The sequence below is a fragment of the Cyclopterus lumpus genome, chromosome 18, assembly GCF_009769545.1.
Source record: "Cyclopterus lumpus isolate fCycLum1 chromosome 18, fCycLum1.pri, whole genome shotgun sequence".
In the NCBI taxonomy this organism is placed as follows: Eukaryota; Metazoa; Chordata; class Actinopteri; order Perciformes; family Cyclopteridae; genus Cyclopterus; species Cyclopterus lumpus.
The window spans coordinates 11,113,469-11,137,087 of NC_046983.1; the positions used below are offsets into that span (position 1 = coordinate 11,113,469).

The 23,619-nt window shown below is 44.0% G+C and overlaps 1 protein-coding gene across 2 annotated transcripts; it reads right to left on the minus strand.

The window, feature by feature from the left end:
* Window positions 1-38: 38 nt before the first annotated feature.
* On the minus strand, window positions 39-23,619 carry dhx15 (DEAH (Asp-Glu-Ala-His) box helicase 15). 2 transcript variants are annotated; one of them, XM_034556736.1, is made up of 14 exons: window positions 23,224-23,619; window positions 21,376-21,724; window positions 19,990-20,183; window positions 19,037-19,196; window positions 17,622-17,840; window positions 14,213-14,380; window positions 7,986-8,072; window positions 7,495-7,644; window positions 6,930-7,038; window positions 3,755-3,946; window positions 2,615-2,737; window positions 2,345-2,535; window positions 1,257-1,426; window positions 39-683 (listed from the first exon to the last, which is right to left on the minus strand). In XM_034556736.1, the coding sequence occupies exons 1-14, from the start codon at window positions 23,229-23,231 to the stop codon at window positions 566-568; spliced, it is 2,238 nt and encodes a 745-aa protein (XP_034412627.1). In that variant the 5' UTR covers window positions 23,232-23,619; the 3' UTR covers window positions 39-565. The 2 variants fall into 2 exon arrangements, with proteins under 2 accessions (XP_034412627.1, XP_034412626.1); XM_034556735.1 differs by lacking the exon at window positions 23,224-23,619 and adding an exon at window positions 23,036-23,189 and having other exon boundaries at window positions 41-683.

Here is a 23,619-nt window from a genome sequence, read left to right on the forward strand (position 1 = left end):
CACTGATTATCCTGTTATTTAAATGCTGACACTGGAAAAACATTTTATTACAAAGTCATTTTTATTAAGTTGAACAGCGACAAGAAATGGGACCAAAGTGGCCCTCGTTGCATCTCCATGAAAAGAACAATACATTATGGCCGCATCAAAATACAGTATAAATTATATTGGATCAAAAGCTTCCATGGGCTTTATGCCATTTCATGAGTAGAAGACAGACAACAGCAAAGAATCCTGAGCTGTGACTTAAAGTATGGATGTCTTGAAGAGGAATGTTGAAATGTACACAACATATCATGCTTTAAACAGAGTGGATGACTCAATTCCTGATAACCGGTCATTTACGGTCCATTTCAGGCAGTGCTTACCCTCTGGGCTTCAAAGAAATGACACATGGTGGCCCTCGAAGGACACATTTCATCAATCGTCATGAAATACATCACACACACACACAGCACGACAAAAATAGAATTCAAAATTAGGTTGTTGGTGGAATTAAAAAATAAGTTCAGGTTTTTACTTTGTACAGATACTGAGGGTGTCGTCGCAGCACATGCAAACTTTCTTAGTACTGAGTGAATTCCTTTGATGAGAATTTAGCAATGATACGCTCCAACTGTCTCTTTGCTTCACACTGGGGGAAGTTACCCATCTCATAGTACTGCGGGGCAATTTTCACCAGCCTAGGAAAGAATGAGAAAACATTAGTCACAAAAATGGTCTTCAGTGTTTACTTGTGGGAGAGCGCCGTTCTTCCATATTCACACGGCGACTGCAAGCTCAAGTTTGATACTTAATTGTCGAAGCGCACACGGGGTCGGTGTATTGCAGTGTGTGCAAACAAGCCTCCACTGGTGAGACCTACATTTTATTATGAAGTCAAAACTCATAAAAACTGTGTTGGCTCTGTACACTAAAAAGGTAAAGGCTAACTTTTAGCTTTAATTAACTGTAATTAATAAACCTCTGTTGTCACATACTGTACACCCCCCCCTAATTTATTGAAAACACTTTTATTATTATTATATTAGAAGCATTATGCTTCAGTCTATATCAAGTGGTGTTTTTCAAAAATCTCCACCAACAACATTAAGTTAGGTAGGGACGCGATTCAAAAGAAAGAAAGAATTACCTCTTTAGAGAGATCATGAAAAAAAAAAACACTATCAATTCATCGAGCACAACATGGAAGCACTTAAACCACATTTTGTAATTAAATCTGATAATTCTCTCCACAGCGTACGGCTGAAACGTACCATTCCGGTTTGATGTCGGTGCATGTGCGGATGTAATTCTTGGTTGTGAGCACAAACTCGTTGTAAAGCACCCATTCGGGCTTGTGGTCCAGCACAGTGGAGGGGTGCAGCTGAACGACCTGGTTGTCCTTCACCGTCAGGTAATGGCCGGTGCGTTCCAGGTGAGCGATCTGTTCGCGCCACAGAGAGAAGAGGATCACTGCCGAGCAAATCCAGCTCTCACAAATACAGAACCAAAAAACTAAACATGTATTCATTTCAATTAATTTCATTCCAGTCATTAATTTACCTTGACAAGCACATCACAATCTTATTAATGAATTTCTACTATTTTTGATACAAAAGCAGCCTGATGCTGCAAACTGGCAGGCAGTGAGAGACTTTCCCTACTTTGGAGACGCTAGGTAAAAAGCTGCAGTGGCTGTTGTGATTAACCAAGGCAATCAGTCCCAATAAAGACATGGGTTCACAAATGCCGTGAAAGCTCCAACATGAACCTCAAAATCTGTCTCCAAGTTAAAGGTTAATGTTGACAAATATTGTAATATTAGGACCATAATTCTACTTGTCAGGTTGCTTGTTTCGTGTAGCCCTGAAAACAGCTTCTTGCTAAATGCCATTTGTTTCCTTACACAATGAGCAAATTGACTTGATTTCTTGTTATGCGTTTAAAGCAAAGCAGCTCTCTGGGTGTCTGTGTGTGTGTGTGTGTGTGTGTGTGTGTGTGTGTGTGTGTGTGTGTGTGTGTGTGTGTGTGTGTGTGTGCGTGCATTACAAGGCGGTTATCCATTGCAATTAACATCTCTGCAAAAATGTTGTCAGTATTAGGTTTATTTTGCACAAAAACACTTATTTTTCAAATGATCAACCCAAACAGGGGCAAACTTCAATGAGCATCAGCATAGCACTGGAGCTGGTTATAACGACTGCCTTTGCACAAACAACAAGAAATATATATTCAAGTTTAATGATGTATTGACAAAGAGAAAGTAAAAGACGACAAAATGGCTACGAATAGGCTAAAGAAAAACATGCCGACACAACAGGCTTCTGGGAGGGCTTCACAAAGGGACCCCGACGTGACTGACCTGCATGAAGAAGCCAGTGACCAGCGCGCGGCGGATGTTGGTGTAGTAGTCTCTGCTGTTGAACTCGGTGCTCCGCCGCGGCAGGTTGAAGCGGTCCATGATCCTGGACAACTGCTGGCGCACGTTGTCTGCCGACGTTAGCGAGCGGTAGTTGACGAAGTTCTCATAGCACCACTGGGTGGAGTCGTGGTCTGTGTGAGACGACAGCAATTTAGGACTCGAGGCAACCACAGCCAATGTTAAACTATTCAATGAAGCCCTTGGACTCACTTTGTTTAAAGGCGTGGTAGACGTTGAGCAGCGTCATGTGATCGCCGTCGATGTGTGCAAAGCGCATCTTGGACTCGTCAGCCACCTTCTTAGCCTCCGTGGGTCGGACGAAGCACTGTGGGACTAAACAAGGTTGGTATAGGCCCCAACACAGCCGCCCATAGGGATAAGTTAAGCAAATCCCACAGACAGGAACAAGGCCTCAGCTCAAGAGAGGCACAGAGCACAGTGTATTGAGAAGTGTTTATGGTGGAAAAAGACGATGAGGGTCAAAGAGAAGGGAAGAAGGATGGGTTCTCCGTCCTGATGCGCTACAGAATGGCTTTATACAAGCTTCAGCAACCATGTGGCACCCATTTTATAGATGAGATACTAGAGCTAGACAAATCAGTGGGGAAGAGTTCATCCAGAGGACTCAGGTTCTGCCGTCTCCCCTCTGTGAACTTTCTCTGGGTTGCTTAATGTCAAACCTGCTTAATTGTGGCTCTAATGGGTAAAAGCTGTGTTTATTGAGCCTTGTGGTTGGTTGCTGTGGCGGCACCAATCTCAGGTGTACTTCCACTGCTTACTCTAATGAACTCAGCAAAAACCTGCCGTCCTGAAACACCTGCTTGAAGTGCACGCCACGTCCAAAGAGCTAGTTAAATCCATTTCCCCACTCTCAAAGACCCTCGCACTCCCTTCAAAGGCGTCAAGATTCATCTCAATGAGCAGCATTCTGCTTTGGCAAGCCTAAAGTGCAATTACTGCTGTAGCATGCTGGTGCTGCTCCAGCTACACCTATACATTTTGTACTTTCCTCCCTTCCTCACACGTAATAGCTGACACCACTGACTTTATCCCGTACTTGCTTTGTAGTCAAGTTTAATAGGAGAATTTATTCTGAGTAGTTTTCAACTTCTGGGCTCGACTGGATCTATTGTTCGTACAGGTTAAGTCAGTTGTAGGTGAAATTTGATGACAAATCTAAAACAGAATGACGGGTCAAAGAAAGCAAATACATTAAAAAGGGACCTAACAGAAGCTGCTTTATATATTTCCTTGAAGCTCACTGGTCATTTCTGAAGCACGGTCCATGAGCACAGGAAATGGAAAGAGTAGCAGCTCAGACCCACACATTTAGCCAGCCCTGAGCATTACCTGACAACATGGCAGTGATGGAGAGGATCTCGTTTGAACAGTTGAATTCACAGCTGGCGATGACCATCTTGGCCAGCTGGGGGTCCAGAGGGAACTCTGCCATCATGGAGCCCAGCTCCGTCAGGTCACCGTCGTCATTGAGCGCTGCCAGGTAGTTCAGCAGCTCCAGGGCTCGCATCAGGGTCTCTGGGGCTGGGGAAGACAGAATGGGAGAGATGGGTCATTACCAATGCTCCAAGCCCATGGGCAATACACACAGATAATAGAACAATTCACAAAACTGTCATTTTATCATCGCAGCAAAATTTGAGGAGAACCATTTGGGGCCTTTTCAAACACACGGATCTCCAAATAGATTCATAAAATTGTTGGTCAGATGATACAAGACGTTTGAAAAAGTCACCTTGGGCATGGGTTATTATAATGGGAAATTAATTGAGAACATTGGCAGATTAATCAATCAAAAATAATAATTGGTCGCAGACCTATTTAGGTTTTTGTCTCTGCAGTTAGTTACCAAATAATACATTTGTCTATTATGGTTTCAAGGATAATCTGACACATTTTGTTTTAAAATCTTGACTGGTCGAGCATTAAAAAAAATCCTGCCTCATTTCACGTGTCTTCAAAATTTAATTAAATTATAAAAACACAAATGAAGAAAAAGTAATAATTGCAATTGATTTCTTTGTAGATAGTTCATTTAAGGGGAATTTTTAATCCATGTCATAATTCAGCCGTGCTGGTAGTTCTGGTAATTTAACGAACCAAAGAAAAAAACGCTGATAAAACACCAGTTCCAGCGCCTGCTTTACTCAGACCTTCAATAGAAGACAGATGCGAGTTCAGAAAAGACAGAGACAGTAAAGCGGTGGCTAAGTGGTGGCAGGGAGCATGAAGTCAGTCAAAATAAGAAGGCTCTCTTTGCGTGGTGCCCAGAGTTACACTAGACAGAAACTTAGCGGAGAAGTAATCATGGCAGAGCTCATTTTTCATCCTCTCAGGCAATCCTAAACAACTAATGCAATTACAGGGGAACTTTCTATTTAATGTTTCAACACAAAAGGCTTCCACCGTTTGGTGAAAAGATTTTTCCTCCAGATGCAATTATTGACCTTTGGCTCCCGTGAGCGGAAGCCTAATGACCAGTTGCATGTTAACTGAAAATTAGCTTCAAGCTCCGGCTGCGGTGCTCGTTCACTTTCATTTCTCTCAAGTGCTTCCAAAAAATTCAATTTAAAACAGCAGGGAGGCATTATTTTATGATTAAGAAATATTGATTTGGGGCATCAAAGCTACTTTTTTTCTCCTCTTTTTTAATACACAAAGTGAGTGCCGGTCACATTACTTACCACACCATTGGCTTGTGTTGGGATAAACAAAAAGCTGAACATTTTCCACACAGTAACTGCTTTGATGATGAACCAGTGTGGAAAGTCAATATACACACACACACACACAAAATCAGAAAGTAACTATTGACTCACACAAGAATCCGATATATTAACCAAGGGCCAAATCAATAAGATGAAAGGCTAAAGGTACATTAAACCACATTGGCTTCGAAAGGCACTTCTTTGGAAATGTCACGAGGCAAATTAATTCCACCCAGCCAAGTCGTTGTGTAAATCGCTAACGATTTCTTTTGGATTTTCCATTTGGTTGGCTGGCTCACAGTCGCTCCTGTGCTTAGTGAGCGAGTAGCGAGGTGGGCAAAGAGAGAAAGAAAATAGATATTTGAAAGGAAAATCAAGGTTCCCATTGAGAATACGGACAAGCTGAATGGAAAAAGCCAATGCCTTTTGGGGCCGACATTGTTGGTCATCAGAGAGATGATACCTAAATCAAAATCATCCGAGTTGAAATCTAAACATCAAGGAACAACAATGAATAAATAAAACACATGTTGGCCTGGCATCATCTATGGCTTCCAACCAAGGGTTTTGATTGCAACAAGTTCAAGAATGTCCACCTTTCCACTCATTTTGGATTTGAAAAAAGGCAAAAAGAATATATATATATATTAAAACGCATCTTAAAAGTCATGTAATGCTTCCCGTTTCATCTGCTGATTCTCAACTCTCCAGAAAAGCTTCTCTGACCTGTCCATATACCCGGAAGTAGGCATTTGACACGGCGTATCAACATTGATCCGGTGTAACTGGATGCTATAAACCTTCTCAGACTCAAAGCAGACTTCATTCGTTGCACAGAAACTAGCGCCGGCTCAGGAGCTAGTTAGGAAAAACCTTCTGCCATAAGGGGATCAAATAAATAAAAAGATAATCCTCCCCTTTCCCTTCACCCCACTGTTCTCAGTTACTCGGCAGACAAGGCCAATCCCACACGTTGACGCTTACTCTCGCGTTTTGTGAGAAACGTGTGGGTGGTGGTGGTGGAGGTCAGTCACATTTCACTGGAGGAATATAAAGGGAAGGCAATAGCCAAGGTGATAGTGCAGCTATTGATGTAACCAATTTCATTCTCAAAATGCTGTTTGCCACAGTGGACGGGGAGAGATGGGTTTAATCTCAGAGGTGAGATGAAAACTATATTATGGTGAGAAAAGGGGGGAGGATAAGGATAGGGAAAGGAGGGGTGGTCTCCGCGGGAACACACATTCTCCTGGAGAAAGTCATAACTTTGTCCTCTTTTTTTGGGGGCCTACATCCAGCATGATTCAACTGAACTTCAAACCGCATAACACTGCTGTGTAATCCATGTCTGCCAGAGCGCTTAGTCAAATCTCCAAACATTCACTATGCAGTATTTGATCTCTGCAAAGATCATTTTATCTTTGCTTTGACGTTTTCCCCGAGCTCCCATGTGACACAGCCAACAGATTTGATATTGTACATGAAACAACCACGGTTCAGCTAAATGAAGATTTCATAGCAGTTTGTTATGGCACTGATCAAAATCAAGAGCTCACTAGGATTTGATATTGGATGAAGAGCAACTGGTGTATCAGTTAAGAGTGCACCCGAACATTTATGATGTAGTCTGAATAACGAGTCAGTCAAAAACAATTGCAAACACAATCCTATTTCCATGCTGCACAACGCGCAGCGATAGAGAGATAATTCTTCGTCGAGCTTAGCTGAACGACATACTATATAAAATAGACTGAACACACAGTAGAGATTATATATATATATTTTGAAGTCATACTAACCTGGTGGGTCCATGAAGTCAAAGTGCACCAGGTCGTCAATACCCAATTTCTTCAGCTGCAGCACCACAGAGCCCAGATTAGACCTCAGAATCTCTGGATACGTGTTGTCCTATGCCAGTTAAGAGGTACAAGACAAACCCAAAGAACAATTCATTATGAATTAGTCGGGGTGCTCATTATCTCCTCATGCGTTGCTCATGTCAACTTGAACAGAGACCGGGAGTCTCAGGCAATTTAACTTGTTTGAAAGATTCCCTTTGCCACTCAGCATGACGTGAAATAATTAGCCTGTTAAAGTGGAGAACTGAGCCTCCGCAGGTTCATTTGTCACAAGGTGCCGGTTTCACGAGCATAGGTTATGAAGAAGGGGGGAGGCGGTGTGGTTTAGCACCAAGCTCTTGGAATTATAATTCAGTTGAACTGGGAATCATGGATTCGTAGTGCAAATGTTGCATAATGGAGAGTTCTTCCAGCAAGACGGCTGCTTTGGGGGAATGCAAAGTGCTTGTGGCATTGAAGAATGTGAGAATCAAACACCTCATAGTATTTCTTACCGTTTTCTTACCTGCATTTCTGTCTTGTAAGCTTTCTCTGTGTAAAGGCGGAAACACTTTCCTGGGCGTGTCCTCCCAGCACGACCGGCCCTCTGCTGGGCCGAGGCCTTGCTGATGGCTGTGACCAAAAGGGATTCCACTCTGATACGCGGATTATATACCTAATAGGAAAGGGATAGATGAATTAAAAAATAAACCGATTTTTCAGGAGGTGAAAAATAAAAAAGGAGTAAAGTGCATACTAACACCCTTAATCAGCTATATAGATACAATATATAAAGCAGACGTATACACTATCCACTACCGTAAGGAATCTCTACTGGCGCCCTGTGTGTGACTTGGCTCCAGGCTGGTGAAATGTCAGAGGAATAAATAACTGGCTTTTCCATCTTTGCCGCTGTCAGGTGTGCACTGCTGTGTTTAACAGACGCAGATGATCGTGACAGATAAAAAGGTGGTGGGAGAAGACGGGTGGGTGGTGGAGCGGAGGGGAAAAGCTAACCTTTTGCTTGGCAAATCCGGGATCGATTACAAACACCACGCCGTCAATGGTCAGCGACGTCTCGGCGATGTTTGTTGACACGACAACCTGTGCAGATGAGAACAGATGGGTTAAGAAAAGATCCACCCGGGGTGTTCGGGGGGGGGGGGGGGGGGGGGGGGGAATTCAGCAATCACGTTCAATGGGCTATATTAACGCATTTGCGGCGAGCGCTGCCTTGGCGCTCAGTGTCCCATCCAAATGCATTACCTCTGGCCCTTTTGGGTTATGCGATTGTGTGTGCGAGGTTGGGGGTTCAGTCTGAATGTCCTCAGCATGCTGCAGAGATGTCAGTGTCCCCCTCTTGGAAAGGTTTTCAAAACAGTTTGTAGTGTAGTTAAAAAAAAGAGTCGATGTGATGGTTCCTCTTAGGTGGCCTGCTTTTTGCTCTACAATGGCTACTGCTTTCATCCAAGCATCATTTCTTGCAACTGCAAATGTTACAACATCATTGACCACTGGAAAGCTTTAATTGTGTGGCTGCTTTTGAGATTCCTACTTAATTCTCAACACCAACAGTGGACCTTCATCCCAGCATGTAGCACTGGAATATGTATGGGCACATCCAGTCCTTGAAAAGAAAAACTAGTGAGACAAGACACGGGGTAATTTGTTAAAAATACAATGCAGTAGTGTGAAAATTAAACACTAATTTTGGAGTTGTTAAGTCACCTCAGAGCCCACGATCCATACACCCTGGGGGTGCAGGTGTTATGAAGAAGTGAAAAGACCCACCAAATGCAAAGCTGGATTTTTGTTGATGCAAAGGGTTAAAAAAAAAAGTCCTGTCGTAGATATGAAAACACCTTTGGAGTAGCTTTTGATTTAGAGTTCAGCACTGATTTCCCCCGTCGATACCACCATCACTTGTTGGACGTACTGCGATTAGGCAGTATTGTGCTTTAATTATATGTATTCCCCACAGTAACTGTTTACATTCCTTCCTTCACTTTGGGAAATATAGGGACTGTGGGCTATGCATCTAGTTATACAGCTGGAGTTACACCCACGTATTCTAGACTGTACTTTGTCTTATCACAAGAGAATATTGAAAATACTTTTCCATGCAATCAATTCATGATACTGCTACTTCACGTTACAGGACAACACGGCGATAAGGCCTAATAACCACCGTACAATGTGTGCCAACTAAGAGTTAAAAAGGAGAAACTGGTTGTGTACCATTTCCATTGTACGCTGACAGTTCTGGGCACAACATTTTAAAGCAAGCTAACACATACCCCGTGCCATTATGATCAACTGATAATGCCGTCAATACCAGAGGTGGTTTGCCACAGTGGTATGGGAGTAGAGTAGAGTAGAGCATCAGGGCAGATGTCACTGTTCAGTGTCTTTGCACAGAAATGTAGGAAGAAACGGTAAAAGAGCATAAGCAGAGTGGGGAAACTGTGATCCAGCACCGTCTCCCAGTCTCAGATTGTTTTCTATTAAAACGATCCCCTATAGCAAGGCCGTCTATATGAAATGACAGTTGAATCTGCGCAATGAATGCATACACAATTAAAATGAGTCACATCACCCTATGGTCTCTTGCTGTCAGCATATACACAGCGGGAGGAGAGGACGACAGATTTGCAGCGGCTCCTCACGCGAACCTTGACTGCCGCTAGGCTGCGTTCCCCTTACATAACAGTTCAAACAGACTGGACAGAGAAACCTTTTGGAGTTATCTTAGCGCTCGAGACTGTGGCGGCCGGATCACAGCCCACTCCACTGGCAACTGCCACAGCTTAATATGCAAGAGGGTGTTTGGAAAAATGCCACTCCACACATCAATATCCTTCCCTTGCTAACTTGCTCAACATCTACCAAGACGGGAACAAGCTGTGGGCTTCCCAAAGCAGCCATTTGGTGGCATCCCGTCTGAGGTCTTGGTTGTCCGCGTGATGAAAGCACAAAACATTTCTCTATAGTCATTGCCGATACTGGTCCACAGAACCAATTTTGCACACTTGACACACTTCCTTTGTAGCTGTGCCTCTTTAGCTGTCTTCAAGCTGCAAGCTTTACAGACTTTTTAAATCCCACCTTTTAAGTGAGGATTTCTCTTGAGCCTGAGAATGCCTGAGTGTTAAGTTATTAATGCCAGAGAGGGCCTTTTCCACTCATTCAGACCTTGACCTTGGGTTATTCACCTGACAAAAGACACATTCCCCTATTCAAGCAGAGGAATGAGGAGATGGCAATAAACGCCTGTATGAAACTGATCAGAGAGCAGTATCTGGCAAATGTTTGGGTTGTTTGTGTTTCCTGGATGAATGGCTGACTAGATCTGATTGACATGAGCACCCCATGACAAATGTGAGTTGCTTCATTTTGATAGACAACTGAAAATAATATGTGCTGTCAAAAACCACAACCAGTAAGCAGCAACACACCAAAACCAACCGCTTGGTTTAAAGCTGCACATATAGCCCATTTTCAGTCGGAACGTAGCATGCAGCCATTATTCTGCTTAAGGGACGTGTTCCTGAGACATCATTTCTAGTAACTGTTGAGTTGTAGTGGATTTTATATACACTTGCACATGTAGATAAGAGAGGTTATGTTTTAAATTAATACATAAAGAAAGATATGATAATTAATTTGAGGAATGTATTATAAAGCATAAGAGAGTATCACTGTTTTATTATTCTGTTTGTTGATGACAAATGTAATGATTAACTGTATGATGCATGAGAATGAATTATGTTTTATTGTTTAGTTAAAAGGGATGCCGATTGAAACCTGAGATGTTGCTTTTATTCTGAAGGCAGGATAATAGGTTTTATTCTGAAGGGGAACTTCCTGTCCTTGACAGGAAGTGTGAACTTTGACCCCGTTAGCTTATCGATTGGAGGCATTCTTTGAACTGGCCAATGGAACTAACCCTTAGGTGTGAACCTCATGTCTTATTCGCTGGTCAGCATAGCATGCTGTGTCTCTGAAAGGTATTTGCATGAATACCTCCACTAACCAATGGGAGCTTAGCTCAGCGAATGCACTGCGAATAAAACTAATTGTAAGACGCGAATTCGCTCTCTTACGGGGTTACGCCAGACAGAAACGGCTGGCTACGTCAGGAGACTGTGGAAGCGGAATCACGTGAGCTCGTCCAGGCCGGGACCATGTATGTATACTGATGACTCTTGTTTGTTAGGATTAAATAATGATTATTATACATCTCTGGCTTCGGAGCTTCTTCTTCCAAGCACCAGGCAGCTCGAGATTCTCTGAACTTTTATATAACTCTAAAGCAAAGTATTTCAGAGGTTGCCGTCAGTCATTATTTGTTAGGCAGATGTGTCGTCACATTTCAGTGAAGAGGGCGACAGAAAACACGAGTACTGCATATGTATCAAACAGGACAACCAACAATAAAGAACAATGGAGAACTCTCGGAGACCATTGGAAGAGAGCTGGAGTGTGCTGCTGGAAATGAAAAAGGTGTCGGGAAAACGTTTTCAGTGTCTGGCACAAATGGAGATACAACATACTGCCAAAAAGTGCAGGGAAACAAATCTGTAACAACCGCTTATTTCAATCTCCTACCAAACGGCACAGGAAATGACTTGGTAGGTCCCGCTTTTGCCTTTCAAAATGGCATATATATATATCTGAAATGTCCCAGGTTTTAAAATACAATAAAAACTCAGGAAAAACCCAAGTACCAAAGACTCAAAAGGTTCCTAAAAGATTAGTTTATGTGAAGCTTCAGGGAATGGGTGGAGTTCCTGCAGTGGAAAAAAGGCCCTCAGTGGCCTAAAGATACAGAGGAATTATATCGTCACAAAACCTATTAGCCACACTGTGGCAGAATGAAATTAAAGTGGCTGTCCAAAAAAAAAGACAAGAAAAAAAAGAAAAAGGACTGTTTCGTGACAGACACTATGTGCCAGCGACAAACGTCCCAGCAAGGAATGAGAGGCATGGCATGCTTTAAAGTGTGCTTTACAAATGGACTAGGCTAGGTTGCCACTGTCCTGCGTGTTGGGACACAGTCGGTGCTCCAGCAGATGCCACACATGACAACCTCTCACATTTCATGATCATATGGGTGGCCTCATTGACTGCATTGATTCTGAAGGATTATCCGGGCTGGGGCCATTACACTGAACGCAGGCTGGCTCCTTCCAGTCTGTTGCTGCACTGGATAATCCTGGCTTCTTTATCAGTAATATCATTAGAGCATCATCTCTGCATGTTATTTCTGGGTTATTACCTGCAGGAGAGTAAGTACTATGGCTAACACGGGCCATCTTTCACGTTCCCCGCTGGGGAAACACAGCCTTGTTGACGAATAAAGCCTTCCCCTGACTGGGGGGAAAAGGAGAGCGTGCCTTGAGCTGCATCCACGTCCAAAGCCCATTGGAACGGATACGCGGCAGAATCACGGGTGACATTTGAGGAGTATTCCAAACGTGACAATGTTAAAAACAAAACCAACACTCATCACAGCACATTTGCTTGAGACGCTTGAAAGCAAAGTGAGATTATAGTCTTTGTTTGTAATTAGTCAATTGCTGCATTGGCTCTAAATGATTAAACTGTTCAAAAATAGAAGATCAGTGGCTTTCCTGGAGAAATAGAGCAATGATGGGCAAGTGCTTTATGTTAATTGAGGGGTGCCTAATGCAGTCGTTAGCATGCGTAGCTGCAGCCGTCGCAAACCTTAATTCTTTTTCACTACTTCCTCTTGGGCGGGCTTGGATGACATCTCTGCATTTTTCAATTGCTGATCTTGAGGGGAAAAAGGGGGCATCGACGGTAATGTTCAGACGCTGAAGTGGTGGCTGGCTCGACAGTTCAGAGGTTACACCATCACTGAATTAACTTGGTTTCCTGTATTAACTTCCCTTCTAACTCAAAGGACTCAGGAGAAAGTTGCCGAAAGATGTTCACTGAGAGGAAGAGACGCTTTTAAGTCGGCTGCCAGTGGAAAAAAAACTAGTTCTATCACATCAGATGAATACAAGTACATTTACAGGGCCTTGCAGGTACAACTGCAGGAGCCACATCATATTCAAATCTGTCCCAACGCAACCACGGCCCAATTCCATGTCAACTTCTCTTTGAACAGCAGATGCAAACACTGAGAATTATATTTTGAACTTTTTGAAAAAGAGATCTTATCCAACACTGGCTAATCAAACTACTCAGAATGCTGAGTCTGTGCAGCAGCAGCACACACAATTAAAGCAAAAGACTGGAAGAGATAAAACTATGATGGTGCTAGTGTGTGAAATCTTTGATCAAAACCGTGTGGGGAAACTCAGTGCAACACTACACTGTTGTAAATGTAAACTTCAACACACAATTGATCACCATTGTATAGTGAGTAATTAAAAAAAAAAAATTAAAAAAAATAATATATATATATATATATATATATATAATATTTAATTCATATTACGAGGAATCATATGTTCCCAAAGTCCAGGTTGAAATGAACGTTTACAGTATTGTGATGCGTTTAACTTTGAACGTCCATAAATATTTCCACTGCAGCCTGATCTGCCTCAATTAGAGGGGCTGTAGCAATGAGTCATTCATCAACACCGTCCCCTATCCGATGCTGGTGTTTGTTTGAATGTTTACTCATTCACTGGCAGTGATGATATTCTGATATTCTGTCAGATCCCCAGCCAACAGGGTGGCAGCGCAGGTGGTGCCTCTACACTGGCGATGAGCCCATCTGAATCCAAACTGTCACACAAAAGGGAGGAATTGTCTCACGTCTGTATCAATGAGAGGATCATCCACACCTCTGAGATTAAGGAAGAACCGAGAGGAAACTCTTGTTTTGGGATCAGCTCACATAGTGCGTTTCACATGGCTTCAGATGGCAGAGGTCTAAGGCCTCCTCTCTAAGCAACGGCAGGGCCTGTGCAAATGTAATGGAAAAATAAAAATGACTGAGAATGCAGTGCTTTCCTCAGGCTCAGAAGGCGTGAGTAATAACCCGGTTATAATTTAGAGCAGAGAATCGCATGCTGACAAAAGCAGCATATGTTGTGTGAGTCAGTTCTGCGCTAAAGCTGAGAGGGGGGGGGGGGGTCCCAGTCCCTACCTTCCAGCTCTCTTCCTTTACCCACCTTATTCCACACAAAACCCACTAATTTTCTCTCCAACTCCCCTCTTCAACTCCTCCCCCTCTGAGTGTTTTTACAGCAACAAGGCAGTTATACCTTCCTTCCGATGGCACCGCTTGGTTTATTGGGTGGGGGTGGCTCAAAGATCCTCTGCTGCTGCTGTGGAGGCAACGTGGAGTACAGCGGGATGATCTTGATATCACCGACTTCGGGGCCCAGGTCGTCGACCTCCCTCTTGATCCGCTTGCAGGCTTCATCAATTTCCTGAAAGGCGCAAGTGCAACAATTAATCCAGGTTGTCACCTGTGTGTAAACAGGAAATATCAAACAGCTTCTGATCAACACCTGGATGAACAATGGCAGTGAATCTGGATGATAGAGGAAGGCGTGGGGATGCGGCCGGGGAAACCGTGGTTCCCTGCTACAGTACATTTGTTCTAACTATCGCTCCAACTGACGGAGGAAATTAAACCTGGACTGCTGTATGCTTTGCTGAGCTCCCTGTGGCTTTGTTGTCAAATGCAGCAATCATGGAAAACATGGAGGCGCACGCTCCGAAGGCACACACACAGAGCCAGACAGACTCAAACAGGGTTCATTATTCCACAGTGCCATATTGTAGAGGGGAATGTGAGATGAGACTGCAGCACTGATGCATAACCAGCGGCAAATCATGGCAGATCAGTTTAGTGAAGCTGAACGTTCGAGAGCCGGTGGGCTGGCAGACAGACACAGGACCCGAGTAGCGGCAGGAATAAGAAAGCATGATAGTGAGCATGGGGTTAGAGCCCTTTCTCTGAAGGCCTGTTGGAATACACTATTAAATGTCCTAAATATGCTGACACATTCCACAGGCACCCCTTGGTTGGAACGCATTAGCTCATAGAAACTTGTATTATGTCACATGCCAGCATACACATTTTTTAAAAATCACCATACTTGAACAGCTTGTCGTTTCCGCTGTTAAGAACCATTTTCTTTGTTTTGCTAACAACAATCATTTAATCCTCATGAAGGAGCCGTTACCATATGCGTCACGTTACAGCCTATACTGTTGCACCACCTGCAGGCCCGTGGGAGCAATGCAGCAATGTTTCCAAATGAGAAGTCATAAGGCGACGATGAACAGGAACCAAATGTATTTGTGCATAAAAAAAAAAAATCAGATGTAGCACAAAACTTATTTATTTAATAATATTTATTATTTAGTACGCTGACAAACCAACCCACAAAAACTTCTCAGACATTTGTCTTCTTCTCTGAAAGCATACTGTGCTGAAATCAGTTTAAGCATGACTGAAGCGGACATAATTTGTACCGCCGTGTGAAGCCAGTAACCCTTGCCGTGACACGAGAAAGCACCGCGGTGCCGTTTCCTGTTTTCCTTCTGGACCGCAAGTGTGTTATTAGCCCTGTTGTTGCCCTTGTTCATCGCATTAAGTTGGACCCTGCTGATGGCCATGTACCCTTTTAATCAACACACGGACACGTGGAAAATGGTAAATCTGAATGGATTGGTAAAATTAGCCTGGGTATTAATAGCCTATCAAGCCTCTGGATGCAGCAGCTGCCGTGGAGAAAAAAAAGGGACCTCTTTGCCAAAGCGCTGGAAGCAAGCTGGCTGTCTATCCCTTAGGGACATCAAGACAGAGTGTGTGTTTGTGTGCGCACACACACACACACACACACAAACGGGGGGCAGTCAGTTGGCCAGTGTTGGGAACCTGTCCACTAGCTCTCCCTGCGACCCCAGGAGCAACAATCTACAGCCAAGCTAATAACCGACACATTTAGGCACTCCTCTTGACTAGCAAACAATCTCCCCCCCCCCCCCCCCCAATCCCCATGTTTTGATGTTAGCTGCTGAGGGGGAAGCTTAACTATTAGGACTTATCTTTGCTCAACAGCTGTGATAAGTTTCAACCTTCTTGTTTGTAGTTGGTGCGTTGGTTCCATTTGTTTGTGGGAGCAAAATATCCTGTATAAAATCTGGAGGAGCGAGGAAGAGTCCATTTTTGCTTTCGTAAATTAAACAGTGGATAAAAAGAGTGGATGGATTTGCCATGGATCTGCCTCCCAATCATTAGTCTACATCAAAGTTGCTGGGAGACTGAAGAGGTTAAGAAGCGCTCGAGGGGCGTGCTGCAGTACCCTTTGAACACCCATCTCTGCCAGACCTACCACACATTAACTTTTTTAACCCAATTAGGACGGGGTGATAATGAACTCAACGTGGGAGTGCTCTCAGTAATGCCTTAGCTTGACACAGCGCGGGGTGGGGTTAGGGGGGAATATAAATCAACAACTTACATTTAACTGCATGAGAAATGTTCAACACATTGCTTGCAAATATCCCAGACTTTTCTAGACATCACAAGACTATCAGCGTTTCTAGCCCTCCGAGCAGCTGGGATACTACTAAATCTGAAATCAATTACCAGCCCTCGAAGGAGACCACTTCAAACACCATGCCCTCCAATGACTTTATCCCCTTCGTAACAAGCCGCATATTGATCCTGCTTTGGCAAATGAAAACTGACGTCGGTGTCCTGCCACAGTCAAGCTGATGTCGAGTGACAAATAATTACTGCTAATAAACAACATGTAACAGGATGTGATTGGAGAAGCCACAAAGACAACCACGGGCTAATACCGAAGTCTAACGTGTCATTTTAATCTCCAGAGCAATTTGTGCTGTATTGACACCAGTTACATTTTCCTTTACAACCACGAGTAATCACATGGTCTCCAACACCATTTTGTCAAGAGTGCTGAGAGAATAATCATACGAGCACAGGCCCTGTTGGCTCCGACAGGCTTCTCCTGTCCAGTGATCAGGACATTGAAACATGTGTTGCTGCTTTCCTGTGTGCGTGTTCACCCTGCTGTGACCAAATTCATCATTTTGGGCATGATCCCTGCCCTCTATTACACATCAGTGGACGGCATTTGCAGGGAGGGGACCAAAATAATAAATTACTTAATTTCAGAGATTTGTGATAAAGGCAGAATGTGGGTCACTCCTAGCTTTTTTTCTCCACTGTGCAAATCCTGGTAGTTCCCAAGCAGGCTTACTCACGTACATCTATCAAACTGAGGATTAATAATATCCTGTGCTGAAGGTGCACGAGTGGGCTCATAACACTGTGTATGCGAGTAACTCATCTATGTAATTAGATTAATATGCGCACTCTTAACTTTGGGAGATGTATAACATCTTTGCCCAAGTTTATAACCATGTTTGTTTTGCAGCAGAGAACCATATACATGCATCTAGTGCAGTAAAGATCGGTTGATTAATCAATCGTTAGTTGGAATAATTGTGACGGACATAACTTTCTGACAATTTAAAGTCCAGACATCCCCCCCCCCGCCCAAAAAAAAGAGTAAATTGGAATCTGCCAAACAAAATTGAAATCGGGTCATCTCTATTAACAAACTTAGCTTTTGTACAACATGGGCAACCGGTAAAACCACATCTCATTTAAAACCTATGGAGTCGTACCTCTTGTCCAGTGAGGAAGAGCAGAACGTCGCCTTCATCCACCTCACACATGTGGAGCTGGATCACCGTTCGGATGGCCGCCTCCAGGTAGTCCCGCTCTGGTTCGGGTGTGTAGAAAATCTCCACGGGATGCGTGCGTCCGGGGATGGTGAGCAGCGGGCAGCTGTCAAAGTACACCTGGAACTTGCCGGCATCGAGCGTGGCACTCATCACGATCACCTGGACAGACAAGGGCACAGGAATAGGAGAGAGAAGTCTGAGGGACAATAAATTCACAAAAAGAACTGCAGGGTGTAAATGTGGTGATTCTGGGAGTAAGCACTCAAGTGTAGAATGAGTTAACAGTTTATACGGCTTGATGATAATTGAGGATAAGGACACATACTAAGTGGATATGGGTGCAACCAAATACAGAACAGATGAAGAGTGCAAAAAGCTACACAGGATGAATAATGCTTTGAATCAGGATTTCTGCTACGATCCCAAGACGGCGGTGTCTATGGTGTAGAACTTGGCATTACACTCCCGAGTCACTGACCTACACAGAGCTATGACCCGCCATGTTCTTGATGTTGGATACACAATGTTCTCTCCAGAGCCATTAGATAGAGCGCATTAGGATTCTGATGGGAAACGCGACTCCAATTTTCAATCTCAAACATTTTCAGGGGCCAGTGTCTCGGCATTTCGCTTTACGCTCTGCGAGACATCATAATTGCTCTTAATCAAGGGAAATTAAACTTTCGAATTTGGAAGGGGATAGGGATGAAGGGGATAGAGGGGGGTGGGTGGGTGATCATTCCCAATAACCTCGAGCTCATTTAACAGTCCGCGAACAACAATCTAACCTTTGATTCCACACTGACAAACAACCAGTCATTATCCATCTGCTTTATGAGAGTGAGGTCTGGCACAGTCTGCCCATAAAACTTCCGCCTGTCTGTACGCTCCCATCCACACATTGCCATTCTCCCCCTGGTTGATTGGCTTAAAATTGGGCTGACTCGAGGAGCAATCTGCACTAGTGCTGAAGTGCAGAATAGATGTGCATTTCTGAGCCCCAACAGCAACATTTCTCTTTCCTCAACACAGATACGCAGCTGTCAACGGGGACACCGTCAGGAGAAAATGTGACAAAAGGAAGGTGACAGAAGAGGGGCATACCCTGCAGGAAGTCGTGTTTAGGGTTTTGACAGTGTGACATATTTGTGGAAACAAAAATCAGACTAGTGTCACAAGTATTTTCCACACAACATCTGGAGGTACAAACAAAGCTGTAATTTCCTGAATAAAAAGTAAATTTACATAGTTACATTAATATTTAGAAACTTGGATTACCTTTCAAATAAATCAAAGGATTTCAAAACCTAATCCTGAAACAAAGATCATAAAAGAAAAAAAAGCTTGCGTTTTACCTTGAGGTCAGCCCTCTGGCGGACCACCTCCTTGAGGACTCCCATGAGGATATCTGTCGCTAATGTGCGTTCGTGTGCCTCGTCTAGGATGATGACACCATAGCGCTCCAGCAGAGGATCATTCATGGCCTCCCGCAGCAACATTCCATCCGTCATGTACCTGGAAGAAGACACGCAGGCTTCATCAGCACACACACACACACACACACACACACAATAGCATCATCTGAATAAACACCCGGTTTAAAATTAACGTAATGAGCGCAGCATTCCCATACGGACCAATTCCCCGGACAAACTGCTGTGGGCAGAACATAAACAAAAGGAGGAGAAAGTATAAAAATCCAGATGGATTAAAGAAAATTCAAACATGTCCTTTAAAGCAAGTAGGCCACGCGTCAGTAATTTACATCTATGAACTGAAAAACTTAAGTTTACTGTGATCAAGAAAATAAAAGGAGCAGAAATTATGGCAATGTCAGTTTTGAGCACCCCATTCGTTTATTGAATTAATGTTATATTGTTATTTACTTCTGCCACCACAGCTGTAGGTTTTGTCCCTTCCCGTCTGCAGTAACTATCCCCAGGGACTAGGAACCTTTTGAGGAAGTCATTGTGCGTCGACAGAAGGGACCAGGCACTAAATTAACTACCCCGGGACCTTTTGGGGTGGGGTTTGCCGATTGGTCAAACGGATACAGTGCTGCTGCTGCTGCTTCAATTTGTGTACCGTTTCAGTCATAAAACAAGGAATTACTCAAGTATCAATTTAGGGACCATTATATGAGGACAGCATTTTTAGCATTTTATAACATCAAAAGTAAAGTTAGGCATTGTTGTCTGCTTCCAAATTCATAGAAAAAAAGAAAGAGATTGGTAAAAGAGAGAAAATGCTGTGAATGAGAAGGAGAAAAAAAACACACAAGGGGACCATTTCTAACTAGCCTTCTTACTTGAGCACAGTCTTGGCAGAGCTGCAGTCCTCGAACCTGATGGAGTAGCCCACCTCTTGGCCCAGCATGACGTCCATCTCATCAGCAACCCTCTGGGCGACGCTCATGGCCGCTACCCTCCTGGGCTGGGTGCAAGCCACAGCCCTCTTTGTTCCTGGCATTGACCGCACCATGTCCACGCACCACTGAGGGATCTGGAAGACGACAGACAAGCCAGATTGTAACTTAAAACTAGGAAAATTAATGCAGGAAATATGATATAGGAGGTTGAACCTAATCAGCCTATAACAAACATTTTAAAGGAAAAAAAAGATGTTATAGTACTACTACTAGGAAGTGCGCCACTGCAGTTTACCATGTCCTGAAAAACAAATACCTATGATAGTCATACCTGTCAACATTTTCACAGACGTTGTGTTCTTGCATAGAGCTTAAAAACAGAGAAGCCGCTTACTGAGAGCAGCTCGAAACGAAGAGTGTCTTACTTGCACTCTATTACGCTTGAGGTGCCCTTTAGAGATGATTCAAATCTTACCAGTCTTTGAAATGTCATCCAATCAGAAGAATTATAAAAAAAATTTAAAAAACAGATGACATGTTTGGAAGAGATAAACATTTCAAGGACACTGTAAACATATGTTATTAGTGGTTACAGGGCCTGACCCTAATCACCGGAGTGTGTTTAGTGGAATGCCTCATTAGTACATGACAAAAATATGCGCTGCATTTAAATTTTTTTTTAAAAAGTTAATGAAATATATGTTTTCGTTTTAAAAACAGATTTTCTGACAATTGTGAGAAAGACGTTTGTCAAAGTAAAATACTAAACACTCAATAGAAAAACACCATCACCAATGACAAAAAGCAACCTGTAAAGATCCATAAATGTAGCTCCTACCTTGGGCGAGCATGTTCCGTGTCTATTTAAAGGTGACCGCAAACTAACCAGTCTATGTCGGTCTGTTCAAAAAGTCATGATAAATGTGTGGAATACACATGATTTCTTGCATCAGAGGTAAAACGCACAGACAAGATTACACCAAATAATTTAAGAAGTGTTTGGAAAATGGTTTGTAGTCCCCTCAGGCTCAACTAGTAATCAATTCTAATGTTCTCACTTATAGACAACCAAGAACTTTCAATGAACTTCACCAAACACTGTGAATCAGCTTCACATAGGAACTGTTTAAATGCTTCATCTGTTCTTTGCTCCTTTTTTTATTTTATTTTAATAGTACTATTAAACCAATTATATTACTGGATTTCAATGAATTTTGACACATTTTAGTCAATGTAACATTAAAGATGGTTTTATGGGACAAATGACAACAGAAACGCATCTTTGTGTGATGGAATTGCAAATGCGCAAAACATTCTGCCGTGTACCTGTGTGGTTTTTCCAGAGCCTGTCTCTCCCACCAGCACAAAAGACTGGTTACGCATCAGGATCTCAGTGAAGCGCTCTCTGTATTCAAAGACAGGCAGCTGCAGACGTTTCTTCAGGATCTCATAGTAGCGTGGCGTGTGTGGCAGGTTGGTAAAGGGGTTGATCTGCTGCTGAATGGGGCTTTGCTTAAGGAAGCCACCGACGCCTGCGGCTAGGTTGTTGGAGACCCCGGATGGCTTCACATCTCTGTCCCAGCCACGGTCTTGGGCTCGGTCTTGGGCTCGGTCTTGGGCTCGGTCCCGGTCCCTGTCCCTGGACCGCTCATCACGGTCTCTGTCCCGGTCACGCCTGTGAGAGAAAGATGCACAACGTTAAGATTTGATGAAGCATTGTCACACAAACTAACCCATTAAACCTACCAAAGAAATGCAACAAATACTAAAAATGCATGTATACAACTCCCCCCCACATACATTTAAAACAAAATTGCACTAGAAATGGAAATGATTCAACCAAACGTGAAATGCACAACATAGAATAGACGGTGCACACATGTTGAAATTGAATGAAACGGTTATGCAAAAAGCCTGCAAAGGTCACGAATAAACTGTGCACAATCCACAAGCGTTTTCTCCTATTGCAGAACAATGCATGCAATGGCTTCAGAACAGAATGTGAGATTGGATCGGTTATGCATCTGCAAGACATTACTAAAGTATACTTTTACTACCAATCAACCAAAGTGAAGCCCAGCATGACTCAGAGGTGTATCATCTGGTCTGAAAGCTCAACACCAATCAGCATGCTTGGATGTATGCCTCTCTACCACTCAAGTCCTCCACGGTGGGAAAGCTGCAGCATGCACGTCGGATGATGCCATGCTGGATTGGTTTTGGACGTGAATATAACCGAGCGTTTCGGTCACACGATGCACGCAATCCATTCAACGGTGGCCCTTTGGGACATTTGCATTTAGCCTGTCAAGCCCCTTTAGCCAAAGCGACGTCGAATCCAGGGCAGTGACCCTGAGAGTACCCGCGGTGACTTTGACAACTGCCAAGCAGGGACGCTTTCAACCTCCTCAGTCCTCCAACGTCCACAGGCCTATCAGACCCGTGTGGACGCGCAGCGCCCAAAAGAGAGCTCGAGCGACGTAGGACTGTAATTTGATCCAAAGCGGTGACATCTCATTTCCGCTAAACGGCTAACATGAGACTATCTATGGATGGTGGTCTGAGTTCAGTGTTCAGCTTCCCTTCAACGTGTTGTTAAAGCCCAACAACAATTCATTCATTATGTCATGTTGACTTGGGCTCGTGAAATGCGCGTCCTTTCTCCTCGAGACACGGCGTCTCGACTCACGCTGGCTAGCACGTAGCCACGTGCAGACCGGTACAGGCGGGCTTGTTTGCTAGCTGGGTTAGCCGACGGCACGCGAGCCACTTTGCTGGGCCTCTTCGCGACCCGACAACAAACCCCCGTGCAGTCGGGTGGCCGTGTCGTCGCGAGAACACGTGTGCATTTCCAATACAGACTCGCTATCTGAACGTGCGACGGTCAACGTTAGCACGGCTAGGTAGAAACAGGACAACACAAAAAACAGCCGGAAGAAATAAACAAATACTTCAAAACCGTACAGGCCACGCTAACGTAACATACCCATCCGAAGGTCTCTTTTTACCCGGGGAATAATCTTCCCCCAAATCTAAACGATGTCGCTTGAACATTCTTCCCCCGGTACCAGTCCAAACAGCGGCTTTAGCAGCTTATTATTCCATGCAGGCCCCCCCCCCCCTCTCTCTCTCTCTCTCTCAAACACCAGCAAAATGGCGACCGGAAGCTCTTACCTCATCATTATCCTTGACAAACTGACTCGAAAAGCAGCGGTTTACTGTGAGACCAACACGTTGCAGAGAAGAAGAAAAAAAAAAGGTACTGGCTTTACTGAGCCCCGCACATGATGCGGTCCGTGAGCGCCGATCGCAGTGGCGTGGGGATGGGGAGGATGTGGGAGGTCTGCTGCCTCTCGGTCGGGTCGGGTTGATGATGTGCCCGCCAAACCGAGGCGCGCGCGCGCACACAAGACTGTTCCCTCGCCCCCTTCAGCCCAAAGCTCCCAGTCACTGCAGTGCAGGAGGCTCCGTGTTTAGGCTCAGACAAGCCCGCTGTTAGCTAGTTGTTATGGGTGATCAGAGGAGTGAGCTCAGTGTGTAACGTTTCGACTGCTTTGTCCCTTGCACGCC

Excerpts from the sequence above, each read along its gene's own strand:
- dhx15 (XM_034556735.1), bottom strand. The coding sequence starts at position 23,103 with ATGTTCAAGCGACATCGTTTAGATTTGGGGGAAGATTATTCCCCGGGT. Across the intron at positions 20,184-21,375 it reads GCTCTGGAAAAACCACACAG|ATCCCTCAGTGGTGCGTGGA; the intron begins GTACACGGCAGA and ends GTCGTCTTCCAG. Across the intron at positions 17,841-19,036 it reads GCCAGAGGGCTGACCTCAAG|GTGATCGTGATGAGTGCCAC; the intron begins GTAAAACGCAAG and ends TTGTCTGTCCAG.